We start from the raw sequence: 17,600 nt of genomic DNA on the forward strand, positions 1-17,600 counted from the left end.
AAACGCACTGCACTCCTAAGGAAATGGACATGTCACTAATCTAATTTCTAAATATTAAATCTTTAACATTATTAAAAGAACATACCGAGTGACTGATACCATTTAGTCATGGAAAACACGTGTTGGTTCACACGGAGTTCGCAGTTTTAACGTAGCCTAACGTTACATGTTTGCTTTTATTTATTTTCAAGATCTGAGGTAAACTATCTGTTGTTGCTTTAAATATGGCTATAAGTTTACGCAATATGACATTTAACTCACATCAGACACTTTTAACAGTGACTAAAGCACAATCAGTACCTGAGATGATCATTACAGTTTGTTGTATGTTGTTCCAGCCGCGACGTCGCACAAATCAACTGCTGCGTCCCAATTCGCCTACTTATACTAAGCCCTAAAAGTATGTACTCTTTTTGTGAAGAAAAAGTACATACTTTTGAGTATGTAGCAGAATAGTAGGCGAGCTTTGGGACATACTACTTCGTCATAACTGCTTTTTTAACGGACGCTCTGTTGCTTAGTTACCTGAATCCTGTCACTGTTTAAACTGCCCTGTCAGTCATCACAGTTAACATTATCTACATTTCGTTTAATTTAATTTCCTATCGTAATAGAGAGAAATGAAGAGGCACGTTCTTTCATGAGTCTTTCATGCCGAGAACTCTGCTCATGTTTGCATAATTATGCATTTAAACGTTAATGACCAAACCTATCTTTATAAAAGTTCATAATGTTGCTGCACATGAAATATAACGAGGATAACATTTAAAATATATATTTTTTATCAGGTTACACACTGATTATTTATCACTCAAATCCCTTTCTCTACCTGTCCGTTGGTCGCGCATATCCTCCATGTTTGTAGTTTTTTAACACTTTTTATGCGTGTTTGTAGTTCTAATCGAATCCTCGTTCACCGCGCAATGTGTTGTGGGCAATATTAGCCGTTAGAGTGTGCGTTGATCCGCACTTCGAATTCTGAAGTCAAGTAGTAGACCATCCGGGAATCTTTGGAATACTTTTTTGAACATACTACGATTTGGGACATACTGGGCAAATTCCAAATGGAAGTGCGCATCCCTACGCCCTACTCCCTCCGAAGGGCAGATCCCTTTGAAGTGAGTTCTTTTAAGGGAGTAGGGCATTTCTGTCTCTTTTAACCGTTGGAACTCCCTTGGCGAAGTGAATGACTGACGAAATGTTACCTTGACAACGCTGCGCAAACGTGATCACTAACGGAAATCACTTCCGTGAAGTGACCATGGAATGTTCCCTTCGTTAACGGCCTTCTGGAAGGGCCCTTCGTGAAGGGATTAAGTTGCTCACTTTCGTTTGGAACGTCCCTACAAATGGCGTCCCCTTCTAGAAGTGCCCTTGAAGGGCGCAAAATAGCCGTTTGGAATTCGCCCACTAATTCTATTTTCGAATACTATTTAGGACGGATAGTATGCGAATTGGGACGCAGCAAACCTTTTTCTTCTCGTAAGAGTCCCGTATAAATTTAATGGATCTGGCTTCCGGTCTCATCCGCTTTTTTTAGCTGTACAAAACAACTTGTTTTGCTGCTTGATATTGAAAATTGGTGTCTTTTTATCATATTATGTTAATGTATTATCCTAATTAATTCATTACAGTAACATTCTTCAGAAAAAATATGAAAGCAGCACCTCATGATATTGATTTCGGACAGCCTTCTGAGGCAGCATAATGATCTACAACAAAATAGAACGACTTTTGATGATAACTGAACATATAACTGAATATTTAATTACTATAATACTGATTTCTTGCTAGAAATAACATCAAAAGTGCAAAAAGTTTGTCAGAAATATACATTTACACAAAAACTGACCACCAAACCAACTTTCAGACGCCATCTTTATTTTTTTTTAGCTCAACCATCACAGAATGGAACAGGTTTGTGGTATTTCAAAGGCATTGATACATCTATGCTGCCTTCAAAATTCGTTCAGAAGAAGGTACCTCCGGAGACAGGAAGTGAAGCAGAATTTGGTTTCGGACATGCCTTGATGCCTTCCTGCCTTGGAATGCTGCCTCCGAAGGCAGCATTTTAGAGCTTTCGGAAGCAGCCATAGTGTTTTCATGACGCGTCATCAATCAGCCATTTTAACGGCACTGAACGTAAACAATGCCACTGAACCGAATGAAACTCGCATATTTTGCTGATTATTGCTGCTGAAAGTGGTCAATTATTGTCATGTTTTGTGCTGTACTAATCAGTCGGACCAGAATGGGAGTATTTAGACTTCCAAAAGTTCTAACAAATCCATGAGAACAGTGCAAAAACTATCTAAGGAACAAAAGGCTTTCGTGGTTGGCCAAACTGAATGAGGACTTCCAAGGTAAGAATCTTGACAACTTTAGTGTTTGTTCATATAATTTCCGTTCAGGTAGGTGAAATATTAGACTAATATCTTAATTAATACTCTTACCCCCGGTTTCACAGACAAAGCTTAAGCCTAGTCCCAGACTAAACTGCAAGTCTGAGCTGTTTCAACTGAAAGAAACTTGCACTGACTGATCCTAAAATATATCAGTGCCTTTGTTTTGTCTCAAGATGCACACCAATAATGTTTTATTCTAACTCACATTTATAAAAAATACTTAAATGTCTTAATTGAACTCTGACTTAATCCTGGCTTAGTCTAAGCCCTGTCTGTGAAACCAGGCCTTTGTGTATCTTTACCACCTATTAACTTTAGTTTGTCAAACTCTTGCAACCTTTCTTGCTTACAAAGTCTTCTCTATACGATTTAGCAGCTTCCATACATTTTTCTGTGGTTTAGACAGCATAAATTAGCAGAAAAACATGTTCAGCTGTACAATAACTGTGCAATCCATGCTGTTGTTGACATCCAAGAATCGATAATATGGCATATGGCTGACCAAACCATGACATAAGTGTAAACCCTCTATTAAAGTAGAAAATGATTATTTTAAACAGTAACAATATTACGGTTTTACTGTATTTTTGTTTAAATAAATGCAGTCTTAGTGTTTTAAATACATTCTTTAAAAAAAATCTCACTGACCTGAATTTTTTGAATATGTGTATATTAATTATATTATCTAGCGGCAAAAATGTCTTAAAACACACATTTCAGCACAGAAAACACCATCAGACTATTTTAGTATATTGTTTTCTCTACTTCAAAATAGTTAATGCAACCAAATGTGATGATTTTTTACCTTTCTTGTTCTAATTTGGAGATTTTGTGGCATATCTGGAGGTAAGCTGAGTGAAAGCCCGACAGACTTTCTATTTTGGCTGACCTCTGACCTTTTCTCCTTCATCAATGACAGAATGACTAATTATGCAAAACAAACGAAAACTGTAGGGAAAAAGGGACAGAAGGTGGAAACAAGATCAGCAAAATTTCATGATCAAGACAGCAGGCATCAAAATAACTCCAGCACAACCATAAACTAAACTTTTGAGGGAAAAAAGTGCAAAGACGTCAAACCCCAAAGAAAAGCAGATGATTAATGAACGATGTAGATCTCCCTCGCACACTCCCGGAAACACAAAGCGTACAGCAAACAGAAGAGCATCCCTTCCTTTATTTTACAAGAGTTTTGTACAGTCCAAAACAGCTGCTGTGTTTCTAAACACCACCAATTTCAGAACAGCGTATAAACAACACAGAATAACAGACACGAAGGCCAAAACAACAAAAAGCGAAAAACCCTGTACAGAGTCCTGTAAACAAACTAACACAAAAAAGAAAGAAAATCAGACATTGGAAATTCCATATCTCTGCCCGCTCATGACCTCTGACCTTTTATAACAGCATATGGAGACGGTTGCTAGGATACACACATAAATAAAAGAATCTGTGTCAAAGGCGGCACATATTTAATGCTTCTTCATTAAAATTGTAACAATCTGGAAATCTGACATTTAAAAAGGTGCAAAAAGAGGTTTTGTTCATTTGAAAAGGTTAAAAAGGAGGCAAATGTACAAAATAGGATGAGCAGGGCAAGATCACAAGCTAATTTCCATACTAGATACGGAGGAACAAAGAAGACAATAAAAAGCGAAATGTCTTGATTGTTTAGTCGTGTCGTACTGAGGCTCTTTTCATGTTATCATCTTGGTATCCTCTCTCACACACGCACACACCGAACGCACACAACCATCTGTGCCTGGGCAGTAGAGTGTGTTGCGCACCATGTGTCCCACTGTTATGTGTCAAACGAGCATCGGCTGGCTCATATGGCACTGCCCCCGCGCACATACACGCACACACACACACACAGAGCGTTGACCTAGCCTCTTACACTCCAGTCGCCGAGTGTCTCAGCTCAACGGGAGCTCTTGATTCAAAGCCCAGAACTTCTAGAGACTCAAAGTTCTAGTTTGAGATCTCAAAACGCATTAGTGTCGAGGAGATTCTCCATCTCGGCAGCTGTTAGGGGCGGAGCTGATATGCAAAGAGGCGGGGCTTCAGTGACACTTCCAGTACTGGTGAGTAGTTAAAGACTTTCAAATTAATGATCAATAAAGTCCGTCAATCTATCCATCTGTTTAAAGACTAGTGAGTGGCTGTGTTTGAAACCGGAATTCTAGCATACTAATCAATTCACACACACTGATGTTCAAAAGTTTGGGATCGGTACGATTTTTAAGAAGTCTCTTATGCTCATCAAGGATGCATTTAGCTGATCAAAAATACAGAAAAAACAGTAATATTGTCAAATATTATTATCGTTAAAAATAATGGTTTTCTATTTGAATATATTTTAAAATGTAATTTATTCCTGTGATGCAACGCTGAATTTTTATCAGCTAATTACTCACATGATCCTTTAGAAATTATTCTAATATGCTGATCTATTATAATAAATTAAAAAATATATAAAAATATACAATTATTTTTTATTGCAAATAATTAAATATATATCTAATCATTATATATTAATATTAAGCTCCAACTTATAATACTCCAATTTTGGTAACTATTTTAAGCTCTCTCGCTTATGTTACATATCTCCCTACATGCGTATAAATCACACATGGGGAAAAAAGATATATATAATTATTTTCAAGCTATACATATTTGATATATTTTTACATATTTTATAGGATAGATAGATGTAGTAGTGCTAGTATAGTATTCCAAACACAGCCTCTCTGTGTGTGTGCATTTATGCATGTTTAAGACAGAAGGAAAGACAATCTTTTTGTCTGAACTTTCACACAGTGCTGTGGCCTGTCAATACAGGGGCAGCTGGTGTGTGTGATGAAAAATTCAGTGTGGGTCATCTGGGAGACAGGAACTCACACACACACACACACACACACACACACACACACACACCTGGCAGGCAGCAGTGGGTCGTGGGTTCTGTGTCTGTGTGTGAAAGAGCTCTGAAAATTTAATGAGGAGCATCAATTAATGACCTGCTATCTGTGACCCCATTTCCCTTCTCTCCTCTTTTCCAATGCATTTTTGGGATTTTCTCTTTTTGCTGGATTCCCAAGAGTCCGTCGCTCTGACTGTGTGTTTTGTACCTAGATTTGTCCAGTTCTTTAAACATGTGACCACATCCAGCGGCGTCACTAGGTTTGCTGGGCCACCTGTACTCAGTCCCACTTCTTCCGCTACTAGCGACATCAAATACAAGTTTAACTGACAACTTTTACCTGATGCGAACAAATTCATCTGATAAATCTTTGTAAAAAAAAAGCTCTACTTCACCAAACTTCATCAAAACCTGTGCAAAGCAGGAAAACTGCTTATTTTGATCAAGAGAAACAGAGAAACAGGTGTGTCAGGCTGATTGTCAGAGCGTGAAGGTCCTCACAGCGTATTAAGAGACTTCTTGCCTCTAGACGAACCAATCAACTGTCAGATTGGCGGGACCACTGTGACCTCAATAAAGAAAAGGCACTCGGGGAGTCAAACAAAAGTTTGTATCTGAGCCTTTTGCCTTTTTTGAAAAACAAGGTCTTTCTTTTTTCTCATGATAAAAACGGCCGTGTTTTCTCAGGTGTGTGTATGCGGCTGAGCCGGACAACCTGGGAAGGGGAAGGTGGGACGTCCTGTCTGTGGGGCCCTTTGGAATCCTGGGATTCGTAGTCTAAACGCAGTGACGGGCCTCTTCCTTTCATTTCCTGTTCCCTGCGTCTCTGTTCCTGTCGCAAGAGCTCCTGGGCCTCCAGGAGGACGCGTGCATTGTAGCCGCCACCCACTGAGGAACTGCTGGCTCCTGGGGGTCCAGAGAGGCCATTCCTGCAGCCAGTGCGAGGAACGGTGCGCGGGACGGAACGGGGTCCCTGGTAGCTGGAGTAACGTCCGCTGTCTTTAGCTGCCTGGAAACCATCTCCGGGTGGACACGTCCTCTCCCAGTCGCTCTCTGAGGCTGGGGTGGGCGTCTTACGAGGGTGGCTACACACAGGGAGAAATGGGTAAGGTGAGATGCATGTGTGCACATGTTCTTAATGGGATAGTTCACCCAAAAATGACAATTGTGTCATTAATTACTCACCCTCATGTCGTTCCAAACCCATTGTGTATGGAACACAAATTGAGATCTGACCCTGCATAGACAGCAATGCAACTACCATGGTCAAGGCCCAGAAAGGTTGTAAGGACATGGTTAAAATAGTCCACATGACATAAGTGTTTCAGCCTTAATTTTATGAAGCTACAGGAATACTTTTTGAGCACAAAGAAAACAAAAAATAATGACTTTATTCAACAATTCTCCTTACTACCTTTCTAGGCCTTGAACATGGTAGCTACGGAGGGTCAGAAAGCTCTCAGATTTCATCAAAAATATCTTAATTTTTGTTTCAAAGAAAAACAAAGCTCTTATAGGTTTCCAACACTTGAGGGTGAGTAATTAATTACAGAATTTTCATTTTTGGGTGATCTATCCCTTTAATACTCTACTGAAACAGGAAGTAGGACATATCATCAATTTTTGTTTGTCCATCAAAACCCCACTTAACAGCTTTCAAAAATAATAAAATCGACCAAATTTATTAAATGAAATTTAATTTATTCACATTTTCCCCCATTTTGATTAAAGAGAAACGTTGCAGAAACTAAATTAATTTATACTATTATTTAAATAAACACTGCTGTTTAAAAGTATGGGTTCGGTAAAATTTTGCATGTTTTTTTTTTTTAAAGTAGTCTCTTATGCTCACTAAGACTGGATTAATTTGATCAAAAATACAGTAGAAGTTATATTCTTTTTGTGAAATTTAAGTACAATTTAAAATAACATTATTCTATTTTAATATTATTTTAAAATGCAAGTTATCCCTGTAATAGCATTTATTTATTTATTTATTTACTTATTATTTATTTTTTATTTTCATTTTATTTTTCGTTGTTGTTTTTGTCATTTTATTCGCTTTTGGCTTTTTTATACATCTATATAGTTCTATATATATATATATTTTTTTTTTTCAGTTTTAATTATTTTAGTACCTCAAGTTAAACTAAGATTAAAATATATTTTTCTTTTTATTTTTTATTTTAGTTAACGTTTATTTTATTTTATTTCAAGTAACTTTTTTGTTTTCAAACTAAGCGCTTCAGTATCACAAGATCCCTCAGAAATCATTAAAACATGCTGATTTGGTTCCCTAAAGACACTTCTTATTATAAGTGTTAAAAACAGTTGGGCTGCTTTATATTTTTGATAAAACCATGAAACATTTTTTTTTTAGGTGTTCTTTCACGAAAAGAACAGAATTTATTCGAAACAGTAATCTTTTGTAACATAAATGACTTTACTGTCACTTTGGATCAATTCAATGCATCCCTGCTGAATAAAAGTAACAACAAGGGGTCATCGGACGCTTATTTTCCACAGGTTGATATGTTTCTTTAGGGTGTTAATGAAAAGTCTATAACATACTTTTGTTAAAATTTCTCAATGGTACCATAAAACAACACACTTTTCACCTTGTTAAAAACAGTTCTGTTCACAGCGAGCAGTTTCGGTGCATGGCCATTTAAATGCTAATGAGCTCTGCTCACCCCGCGCCTCTCTTCCGTGGGGTGACGAGCGGTTCTCCAGACTGTAAACTTTAGCTGCATATAGCCCCGGAACTTGCTATCTAGCACATTATTTGCAAAGATTCATAAAAAAAAAAAAAAACACCTTACACTCACTTTTCTGTAGGTGAAGCTGGATTACGAATGATTCACAGAACATTAACAGGATTAATGACTACTGCTGTTCATTATTACATCCAACAACAAAACACCTCAATCACGTAGGAGACATTCTTGTCTTGTTTATAAGTATTAAAAAAAATCACTGGGTGGATTTTTATCATTATAGGGTGGATGTGTACGCACACTGTCAACACACAATTATGTTTAAACACAACATGTAAAAGTGAATTTTGCATCTGATGACCCCTTACTGAACTCAGAACTTTTAAACAGTTGTGTTGTTTTTGATTTCATGAGTATGAGTATTTACCCAATAAATAACAACACTATTGCATTATGTTTCACAAATATACATACCGTGGCAGAGAGCTGTACTGTCTTTGAGCGTGTGTGAAAGCATCCCTGGCTTCCTGCCTCTGTAACTGAACCTCCACAGACACTGAATGACGGCCAGATGATGTCTGCGAGCTGCAGTTGGACTGCAACACAAACAGGAGTTACTAACATGTCAAACTAACACAAACAGGTAAAAGTTGAGTAGAGAAAAACTTGAGTTAGAAGAGATTGAGTAATGAATGTACAGACACAAACACTCTAAGCACTTACCAGGTTTCAGAAGTGTTTTTGTGTAGAGGTCTGTGACATTTGAGCAGAAATGAGTTTGAATGTGACATTATTACCAGTCCTATGACCTTTGGCGCATTACTGCTGTTAATGAAACCATTAGAGTAGATTATAAGCCATAAAATATTCATGGAGTTAGTTATTACTCCTCATAACAAAATTACAGCTACATGATGGTCCTCAATAATTATTATAAAAATTATTAGCTGTTATTCAAATGACCACATTGTTAAAAAGACCAGCAATTATTTCAGGAACAATTTGTCTCTATATTCAGCTTGACAGTAATTCTCAAAAGCATAATATGCAGAGGCAAACAAAAACTTTCTCTGGTCTAAAATGTTTATTTAATTAGATAATTAAATGTAATTAAAGCGTAATTTATTATTTAAATGCACATACATTAAAATGTTTAATTATGTTTAAAATATCTGATAATTATAAACCCTCATTTATTTTTCTTCTCCTGTGGTTCTAGTTTTATTCCTCTAAGATTCAGTGACTTAAACTCTTAAAAATAAAGGTGATGCCATAGAAGAACCATTTTTGGTTCCACAAAGAACCATTCACTCAAAGGTTCTTTAAAGAACCATCTCTTTCTTACCATTTTATAATCTGAAGAACCTTCTTTCACCACAAAGAACCTTAAAGAAAGTTAAAGGTTCTTTATGGAGCCATTTAGACATCATGAAGCACCTTTACAGCACAGTCAAGGTTTATGTTCGTCAATTTATATGATCCTTGGGAGTCAAACCCATGACCTTGGCGTTGCGAGCGACATGCTCTACTGGTTGAGCTATAGAAGCTCATCTAACAAATTATGAACACAAAGGTGAGGCTGGAATGAGCAGATGTTAGATGAATGTTAGATAAATGTTAGCTGGATGTTAGGTGAACGCTAGATGAACATTAAGTGAATATTAGTTGATTTTATGGTGAGGGGGATTTGTGGTGATAACATAATGAAGCACTTCTCTAATGTACTGTAATTCATTAAGAAATCGCGCACACACATTCACACTTGGTCGGCACAGAACATAAGGGTGTAATTATAAACAATAAAAGACTCATTTAACACCGCCTCTCTCTCGCGCGCACACTGACGGCTTTGTTCCGTACTCGGAACAGTGTAACGGCGGTAAATTGCTCATGACCCATAAGAATCCATTTCTTTTATGGCAACATTTACATTGAGCTCCCTGCTCTCGTCACGCTCAGTCAAACAGATGAATGCTGTCCCAGGCATGCTCAATCAAGAGCCGATCCACACGGAGAATTCCATTAACTCTAATGAAGGAGAACAGCATGCTGGGATTGATTGACACAGCTTGCCAGCCACGTTGCTGTGGAGACAGAGGTGTTGAAGGATGAAGGATGTGTGGAGCCGGGTCATTTAGCCCAGTTCATTAACACGCACGCACACTTCACTGCCTAAAACAACATCAGTGTCACAGGAACGTACCATTTGTTTGCTAAACAGATTATGGCATTAAAGGTCTGATACGGATTCGGTAACGCTATGAGATTTTTAACAGCCGATGATGTTCAAGCGCTCACAAAAAAAATGGTTGGTGATGAGGAAAGAGTGGAATTTTTTCTATTTATTCTCACCTCATCTCTCTCAGAGAAAAATTCCACGAGGAAATGATGGACGTGTTGGAAACACACCTGAATTGGATTTGATTCAGCTACAAAAACAAAACGGATTCATTAAAGCAAACCACCCATCTTTATTCTGTTGCCTTTTGTTTTACAAAAAAGGCGGAGTACAAAAAAAGGGCTTAGGCTATCATGGGCGTTTTGGACGTTTGGGGACAAAAAAAGGGGAAGGAAAGACGTTATTTAATACAGTTACATAATCACTACCGTTACAAAGCGAAACAACAAAAATAATTCCATACATTAAAGTTGAGTGAATGAAAAATTTAAAAAGAGAAATTTACATGAAGGAAAATACACATAATACCGTCTTTAACAATTTGTTGAAACTCTCTCCCTGGAAAGATGATTACAAATGAATAATCTTAAAAACAATCCACACAGAAGAGTTTTTGAAATTATATTTAAGTGCAACTCATTACTGACTTAAAGGGATAGTTTAGCCAAAAATTTATATTCTGCTGCCATTTACTTATGTTGTATCAAACCTGTATAACTATATATTATTTTATGAACTCACAATTCGAGTTACAAAGTCAGAATTGCGTGATATAAACACGCAATTGCAAGTTATAGTCAGAATTGTGTGATATAAACTTGCAATTCTGAGTTATAAAGTCAATTGTGTAATATAAACTTGCAATTTCAAGTTATTGTCAGAATTGCGAGATATAACCTCACAATTGCAAAAAATAAAGTCAGAATTACAATATAAACTCGCAATTCAGAGATGAAAATCAGAATTGCAAGATATCATCTCACAAATACGAGAAATAAAGTCAGATTTGCAAGATATAAAATCAAAATTCTGAGAAATAAAGTCAGAGTTATGATATAAACTTGCAATTCCGAGTTATAAAGTGAACTGTGTGATATAAACTCGCAATTGCAAGTTATAGTCAGAATTGTGTGATATAAACGTGCAATTCTGAGTTATAAAGTCAGAATTACGATATAAACTCACAATTCCAAACTATAAAGTCAATTGTGTCATATAAACTCGCAATTGCAAGTTATAGTTAGAATTGCATGATATAAACTTGCAATTGCGAGAAAAAGTCAGAATTGCTATATAAACTCGCAATTGCAAGTTATAGTCAGAATTGTGTGATATAACTTGTTATAAACTTGTCACAATTCCGAGTTATAAAGTTAATTGTGTAATATAAACTTGCAATTTCAAGTTATTGTTAGACTTGCATGATATAAACCTGCAATTGTGTGTTATAAAGTCAGAATTGCAAGATATAAAATCACAATTCCGAGAAATAAAGTCAGAATTGCAAGATATAAACTCAAAATATAAACTTGCAATTCCGAGTTATAGAGTGAATTGTGTGATATAAAGTCAGAATTGCGAGATATACTCACAATTGCAAGAAATAAAGTCAGAATTACACGATAAACTCGCAATTCAAAGATGAAAAGTCAGAATTGCTAGACAAACTCACAATTCCGAGAAATAAAGTCAGAATTGCAAGATACAAAATCACAATTGCGAGAAATAAAGTCATAATTGCAAGATATAAAATCACAATTCCGAGAAATAAAGTCAGAATTGCAAGATATAAACTCACAATATAAACTTGCAATTCCGAGTTATAGAGTGAATTGTGTGATATAAACTCGCAATTGTGAGTTATAGTTAGAATTGAGGGATATAAACTTGCAATTGTGAGAAACAATGTGAAAATTGCAGGATAAAAACACAATTCAAGACTTGTTCCTCAGAAATGAGCAATATAAACTCGCAACTGCGAGTTATAAAGTCATAATTGTGAGATATAAAGTCACAATTTTTACTTTTCTCTCAATTGTGAGATATATATACTTGCAAATGTGAGTAATAAAGGTCAAATTTTGAGGGGAAAAAAGACTGATATGTTTTCAGAATTGCAAACTTTCTCACAATTCTGACGTTATAACTCACAATTGTGAGTTTATATCACGCAATTCTGAGAAAAAAGTCAGAACTGTGAGATTTTATCTTGCAATTCTGACTTTATTTCTCACCACCGTTTAAATTTTTTTTAAAAGTGTATCTCATTATTGTATTTAATTGTTTATTCATTTCTCACAACTGAGAGTTTACGTCTCACAATTCTGAGAAAAAAAGTCAGAATTGCAAGATATAAACTCGTAATCGCAAGAAAAAAAATGGTGAGAAGTCGCAATTATCTTTCTTCTATGCATACATGTTTGGAACAACATGAGTAAATCATGACAGAATTTAAATTTTTGGGTGAACTATCCCTTTATTAGACTTTCTGCTTCATTTTATAGGCATAAGAGGTTTAAATTTACCTAAATCCAGATCATCATATTGAGTTCACACTCAATCCAGATTGTAATGATCTGGATTTTAATTCGATATCTCAAATACTAAACAATTTCAGTCTAAAAACGTAGATACTCAGACACACACACTCTTCCATCTCGCACACATACATTCAGCCAGTCGCAGTGTTCTTGCCTTAATTCATGATCTGCCGAAGTCATGGCTGTGGTGATATGGTTGAACAGATGAATGGATGGGTGAACAGTCCAGATGGATGAACACATGGTGATGTTAGCATTGTTAGCAGATAATGTCAGTGTCAGAGGTGACATGCTCCTGCATGCAGTGGTCTCAGGTTAGCGGTTAGCATTAGCCCAGGCCTGGAGGTCGTATACGTAACTGCCCCAGTCCTTGGACTTAGTCTTATCCATCCTGGGAGCTCCCAATAACCATAGGGCGTATGTCCAGTGATCATGGGTGCATATACACAGCTCACACACTCACCCAGGGCTGCTCCAAGCTGTAGGCTCGGTGGCGATCATCTGGCTCCGCCTCTTCCTGTCTGACCTGCTGGAACTCCTGGCGTAGGCGCTGGATTCGGTCGTGGTTGCTGGGCGTCAGCCTGTTAGGAGCAGGAGGAAGAGGGCACATGATGACACATTAGAACATTACATCATAATCCCTTTGATCCTATACTCTCCGGAATGACAGGTGGTGGAAGTGCAACCCTGTGTAAAAGGTCATCTAGTTACGCTCTGCTACCTTTATGAGAACAAAGGTCAAGGTGTCACACACGGCGCACAGATGGTCCAGATACCTAAATGGGCAACAAACAAGGTCTCTCTGGGCTTCTGTGCTCCACAAGACCAGAGTAGGAAAGCCCGCAGCAGATTTCACCAGACACAGACAGGCGGCAGTTTATATTACAGTGTAGCATGTGTGTGTGTGAGAAAGAACCAGATTTCCTCTTATTAAAATTCCATAATCACATGTCGAGTGTTTACGATATAGAAGACAGCAACTGGGTTTTTTTACACATGAGCAGATGTCCAGTTTAAAACACACAGATGCAGTATAAACTTTGTCACAGGAGATGACTCAAGATCATTTAAGATACCAGACAAGACTGATCAGAAATCATGCATGTGTTTTTAATATGAATATGAATATGAATATATATGGGTCATTTTACAGAATTGGTGCAAACTGCTGTCCCACAACCAACCAACAAAAAAGCAATTCGAAAAACTATTCAAATCTAAGATGCTTACTAAGATCCTTCTATTATCTATTGAAACCCACAATAATATTTAAAAGATCAGTAAGCTTAAAGGTCCACTGAAGTGCCTTGAAACACGCAGCGTTATTCTATGTGGTGACGTACTTTTAACTGAAACAAAAACATATCGCCCAGCCCCGCCCACTTCTTTTGAATAGCCAATAGCATTCCATTTATATCTGCTCGGGCCAGAGCCGTTGAGCTCGGTAAAGCTTTGTAAGCTTATGACAGCCACAGACTAATAAATTACCCCACAGATTCAATATGAAACTCTTGCTACAACAAAATAGTGATCATAATCATGCTGAGGCAGTGTAGTTTAATACATGCCGATCGCACATATGAGCGCATATGATCTGCTCCGTGTATTGCGTCTCTGTGTAGGGGGCGGGACCCTACGGACTCTAGAGAGCATTTGATTGGACAGAAAGTTTGATGAGAAACTGAAGTGCACGGTGATATCATCAAAATCGTTGATTCATATTGGCTGAAGTGACGAGACTGTAAGTTTTGAATGCCCATATCTTGTAAACGCGAATTTTGTCGTTGTTTTAAAGCACACTAGCTTATAGATAATCTTAAGGCAAATATATTCATACTAAAAGCCAAAAAACTTTAATTTTGATTTCAGGGGGACTTTAATATGCTCATGATTTATTGGGTACTTTCAATTGGGAGGTGGCTGTCCCAAAATCTAACCCCTAACTTTCAACTTCAACTAATATTGAAAATTTTTGGATTTTTTTCCCCCATTGTTGTTTTTAAACGCATATTTTGGATTATTTTAAAAAGTGAAGTTCTCTTTGTAAATATATGAAACCTTACATTTTTCTGGTCACTACCGAAAGTGCACGTTTTACTCCATTGGCTGAGACTGATTTGAACTACAGCCCTAAATTTAAGATCAGGAAATATTCCTCTGTCCCCCTCTCTCATAGCTACAAGGTGTGAGTAGATCGGTCCCATCACTTTGAGGTAAATTTGGTCAGAAGTCTGAAAAATCTGTGGGTAACTTTAAGGAATGTCATTACCGAAAAACATTTTCTGCAAATAAGAAATAACACTTTTTGTGAGTTATTCCATTATATTTTGTTTTTATGTGTACCACTGGCTAGCAAAAGATTCTGCTTTGATTTTTTTCCCCCCACGATTTGATTAAAAAAAATTTTCAGAGGTAAATCAATAACAGCTACATTTTAAACAATAGTTCAATTGTAATTTGAGGTTTGTAAAATTTTGAATCTAATTTTTCTTTGTAAAATTCAAAAAGTAGATTTTAAACTTAAGGATTTAGTAGTATGAATATACACTGAACCAAAAATGATCATAACATCTTAGTTGATAATTCAGTATACTTTATTTTTGACAAAACATCCCATGTTTTGGTAGTGACTGCACGTTTGAGCTAGATTTAAAAGTATCTAAAATTGTCACTACCAGCAAAACAGTCACTACCAAAAACATTTTACGTTTTGGTAATGACATCTTTGTTTGTTTTTTTGAGGTGTTTCCTATAAAATTGTCACAGCCGAAAAGTCATCATTGTTTCGGTAGAGAGAAAAAGAAAAACATAATCCTTTATTTGGGGGATTTTTTTTGTATTTCAGCATGTTTTAGTAGTGTTTTTGTAAGTAAAAATTCTGTAATGTAATGTGTTCGCTACCAAAGCATTACAGTCACTATGTGCAGTCACTACTAAAACATGGGATGTTTTGTCAAAAATAAAGTATACTGAATTATCAACTAAGATGTTATGATAGTTTTTGGTTCAATGTATATTCATACTACTGAATCCTTAAGTTTGAAATCAGTATGAGCAACTTTTTGCCTTTTACAAAAAAAAATTTGATTCAAAATACAACAAACCTCAAATTACAATTGAAATATTGTTTAAAATGTAACTGTATTGATTTACCTCTGTATAGAAAAAAAAAGAAAGCATAATCTTAATAGGTCAATATAACCCTTCTTATTAAAATATTATTGCGAGTTTCGGTAGTGACAAATATAGGAAGAGGACAAATATTCCAAAACTTTCTGAAAATACAATATAAGAATTAACTGCACAATTGCTAGAAATGTGTACCTTGGATATTGGACAACATTTTTCAATTCTGTACCAATTCTGTAGAATGGCCCATATAGAAATGGTGTAGAACAATTTTCACTCAGAAATTAGTAGTAATTTCTCAAATAATTACAAAGAAACTGGAAGTAATTAAGAAACCTATAAGTAAAACTTATTTGAATGATTCAAAGCACTGTAACATGAGGCTTTTTGTGCAATTTTTTTTAAAAAAGAACTGGTTTGAGTCATTTGTTTGTGAGTCATACTAGCCACAATATGTGACCCTGGACCACGAAACCTTGAGTCTTAAGTAGCAGGGGTATATTTGTAGCAATAGCCAAAAATACATTGTATGGGTCAGAATGATAGATTTTTCTTTTGTGCTAAAAACCATTACGATATTAAGAAAGATCATTTTCCATGAAGGTATTTTGTACATTTTATACCGTAAATATATCAAAACTTAATTATTGATTAGTAATATGCATTGCTAAGAACTTAATTTGGACAACTTCAAGGCAATTTTCTCAATGTTTAGAACTTTTTGCACCCTTTTGTGATTTTCAAATAGCTTTCATATGATGTATAAATCTTAAGTTAAAAAATTTGACCTTTATGACTGGTTTTGTGGTGAAGGGTCACAATGCTTAATATTTCACAGCACCCGGGTCTTTGTATCTCCATCACATTTCAGACTGCAAACTCACAACAGAAATATAATTTCTCACATTTGCCGTGGCGACGCAGATTCAGCATCGGCTCAGCGGCGCCACTGACACATGTGCATAAAAATACACATAGGTCAAACATTGGTTCTAAAACCACAACCAAACTCTTTCTCTTGGCATTGAAACACTTAGACTTGATCTAAAACATACACCAATCAATACAAACTCATCAAAAACACACAAATACATCAACACCATGGAGCCATTTAATCCAATAAGAGAATCAATGAAGAACTGCTGTAATGTTTCCGGAAAGGCTAAAAGAATAACCTTGCAACATCTAAATGCATTACAATGCCCTGATGAACAAAGAAAGCCAGTGCGGGTGTGTGCATGCGTGCTGACACGGCACTAACCGTACCTGTGCAAAATTACATTTCCATTGTCAGCTGCATTGACTTAAACACATTTGTTCTGTTCTCACACATTTTTTTTTAACAGGGTGAGTTCGCACATACATACAGTATAAGCAGGACAGGATGTCCCTCTGACCCCATCATGAGATTACTTATTTCACTGCCAACAGCTGGAGCCATTTAAAACAGTGGCATAACTCTGAGATCAGACTGAGAGACTCACCGGAATTACACACACATTCACTCGTGACACATAGAGGAGCTTATTTAGCAGTGCTGTTGAGGAAGCTACTCTACAAACCTACAAAACAACACTCAATAGTGTATTTAATACTTTAAATCTGACTGATGACCATAAAATAATTATAAAAGCATGGCACAAAGGCAGAAAATCCAATACAGTTATGAAAGTGCAACATTCCTTATGGGTGTCTGTCTATATAACT

The 17,600-nt window shown here is 36.4% G+C and overlaps 1 protein-coding gene across 3 annotated transcripts in view; it reads right to left on the reverse strand.

Annotated features, from left to right (window-relative positions):
* Positions 1-4,956: 4,956 nt before the first annotated feature.
* Positions 4,957-17,600, reverse strand: part of pard3ab (par-3 family cell polarity regulator alpha, b) — a 116,820-nt gene continuing 104,176 nt past the window's right edge. For all 3 annotated transcript variants that reach the window (XM_073847096.1, XM_073847097.1, XM_073847095.1), the window contains 3 exons: positions 13,228-13,345; positions 8,520-8,641; positions 4,957-6,413 (listed from right to left, as the gene is read on the reverse strand). In XM_073847096.1, the coding sequence (XP_073703197.1) occupies positions 5,987-6,413; positions 8,520-8,641; positions 13,228-13,345 (667 nt within the window). In that variant the 3' untranslated portion in view covers positions 4,957-5,986. The remainder of the gene's footprint in view (positions 6,414-8,519; positions 8,642-13,227; positions 13,346-17,600) is intronic.

This window comes from Garra rufa, chromosome 9 (assembly GCF_049309525.1).
Source record: "Garra rufa chromosome 9, GarRuf1.0, whole genome shotgun sequence".
Taxonomy (NCBI): domain Eukaryota; kingdom Metazoa; phylum Chordata; class Actinopteri; order Cypriniformes; family Cyprinidae; genus Garra; species Garra rufa.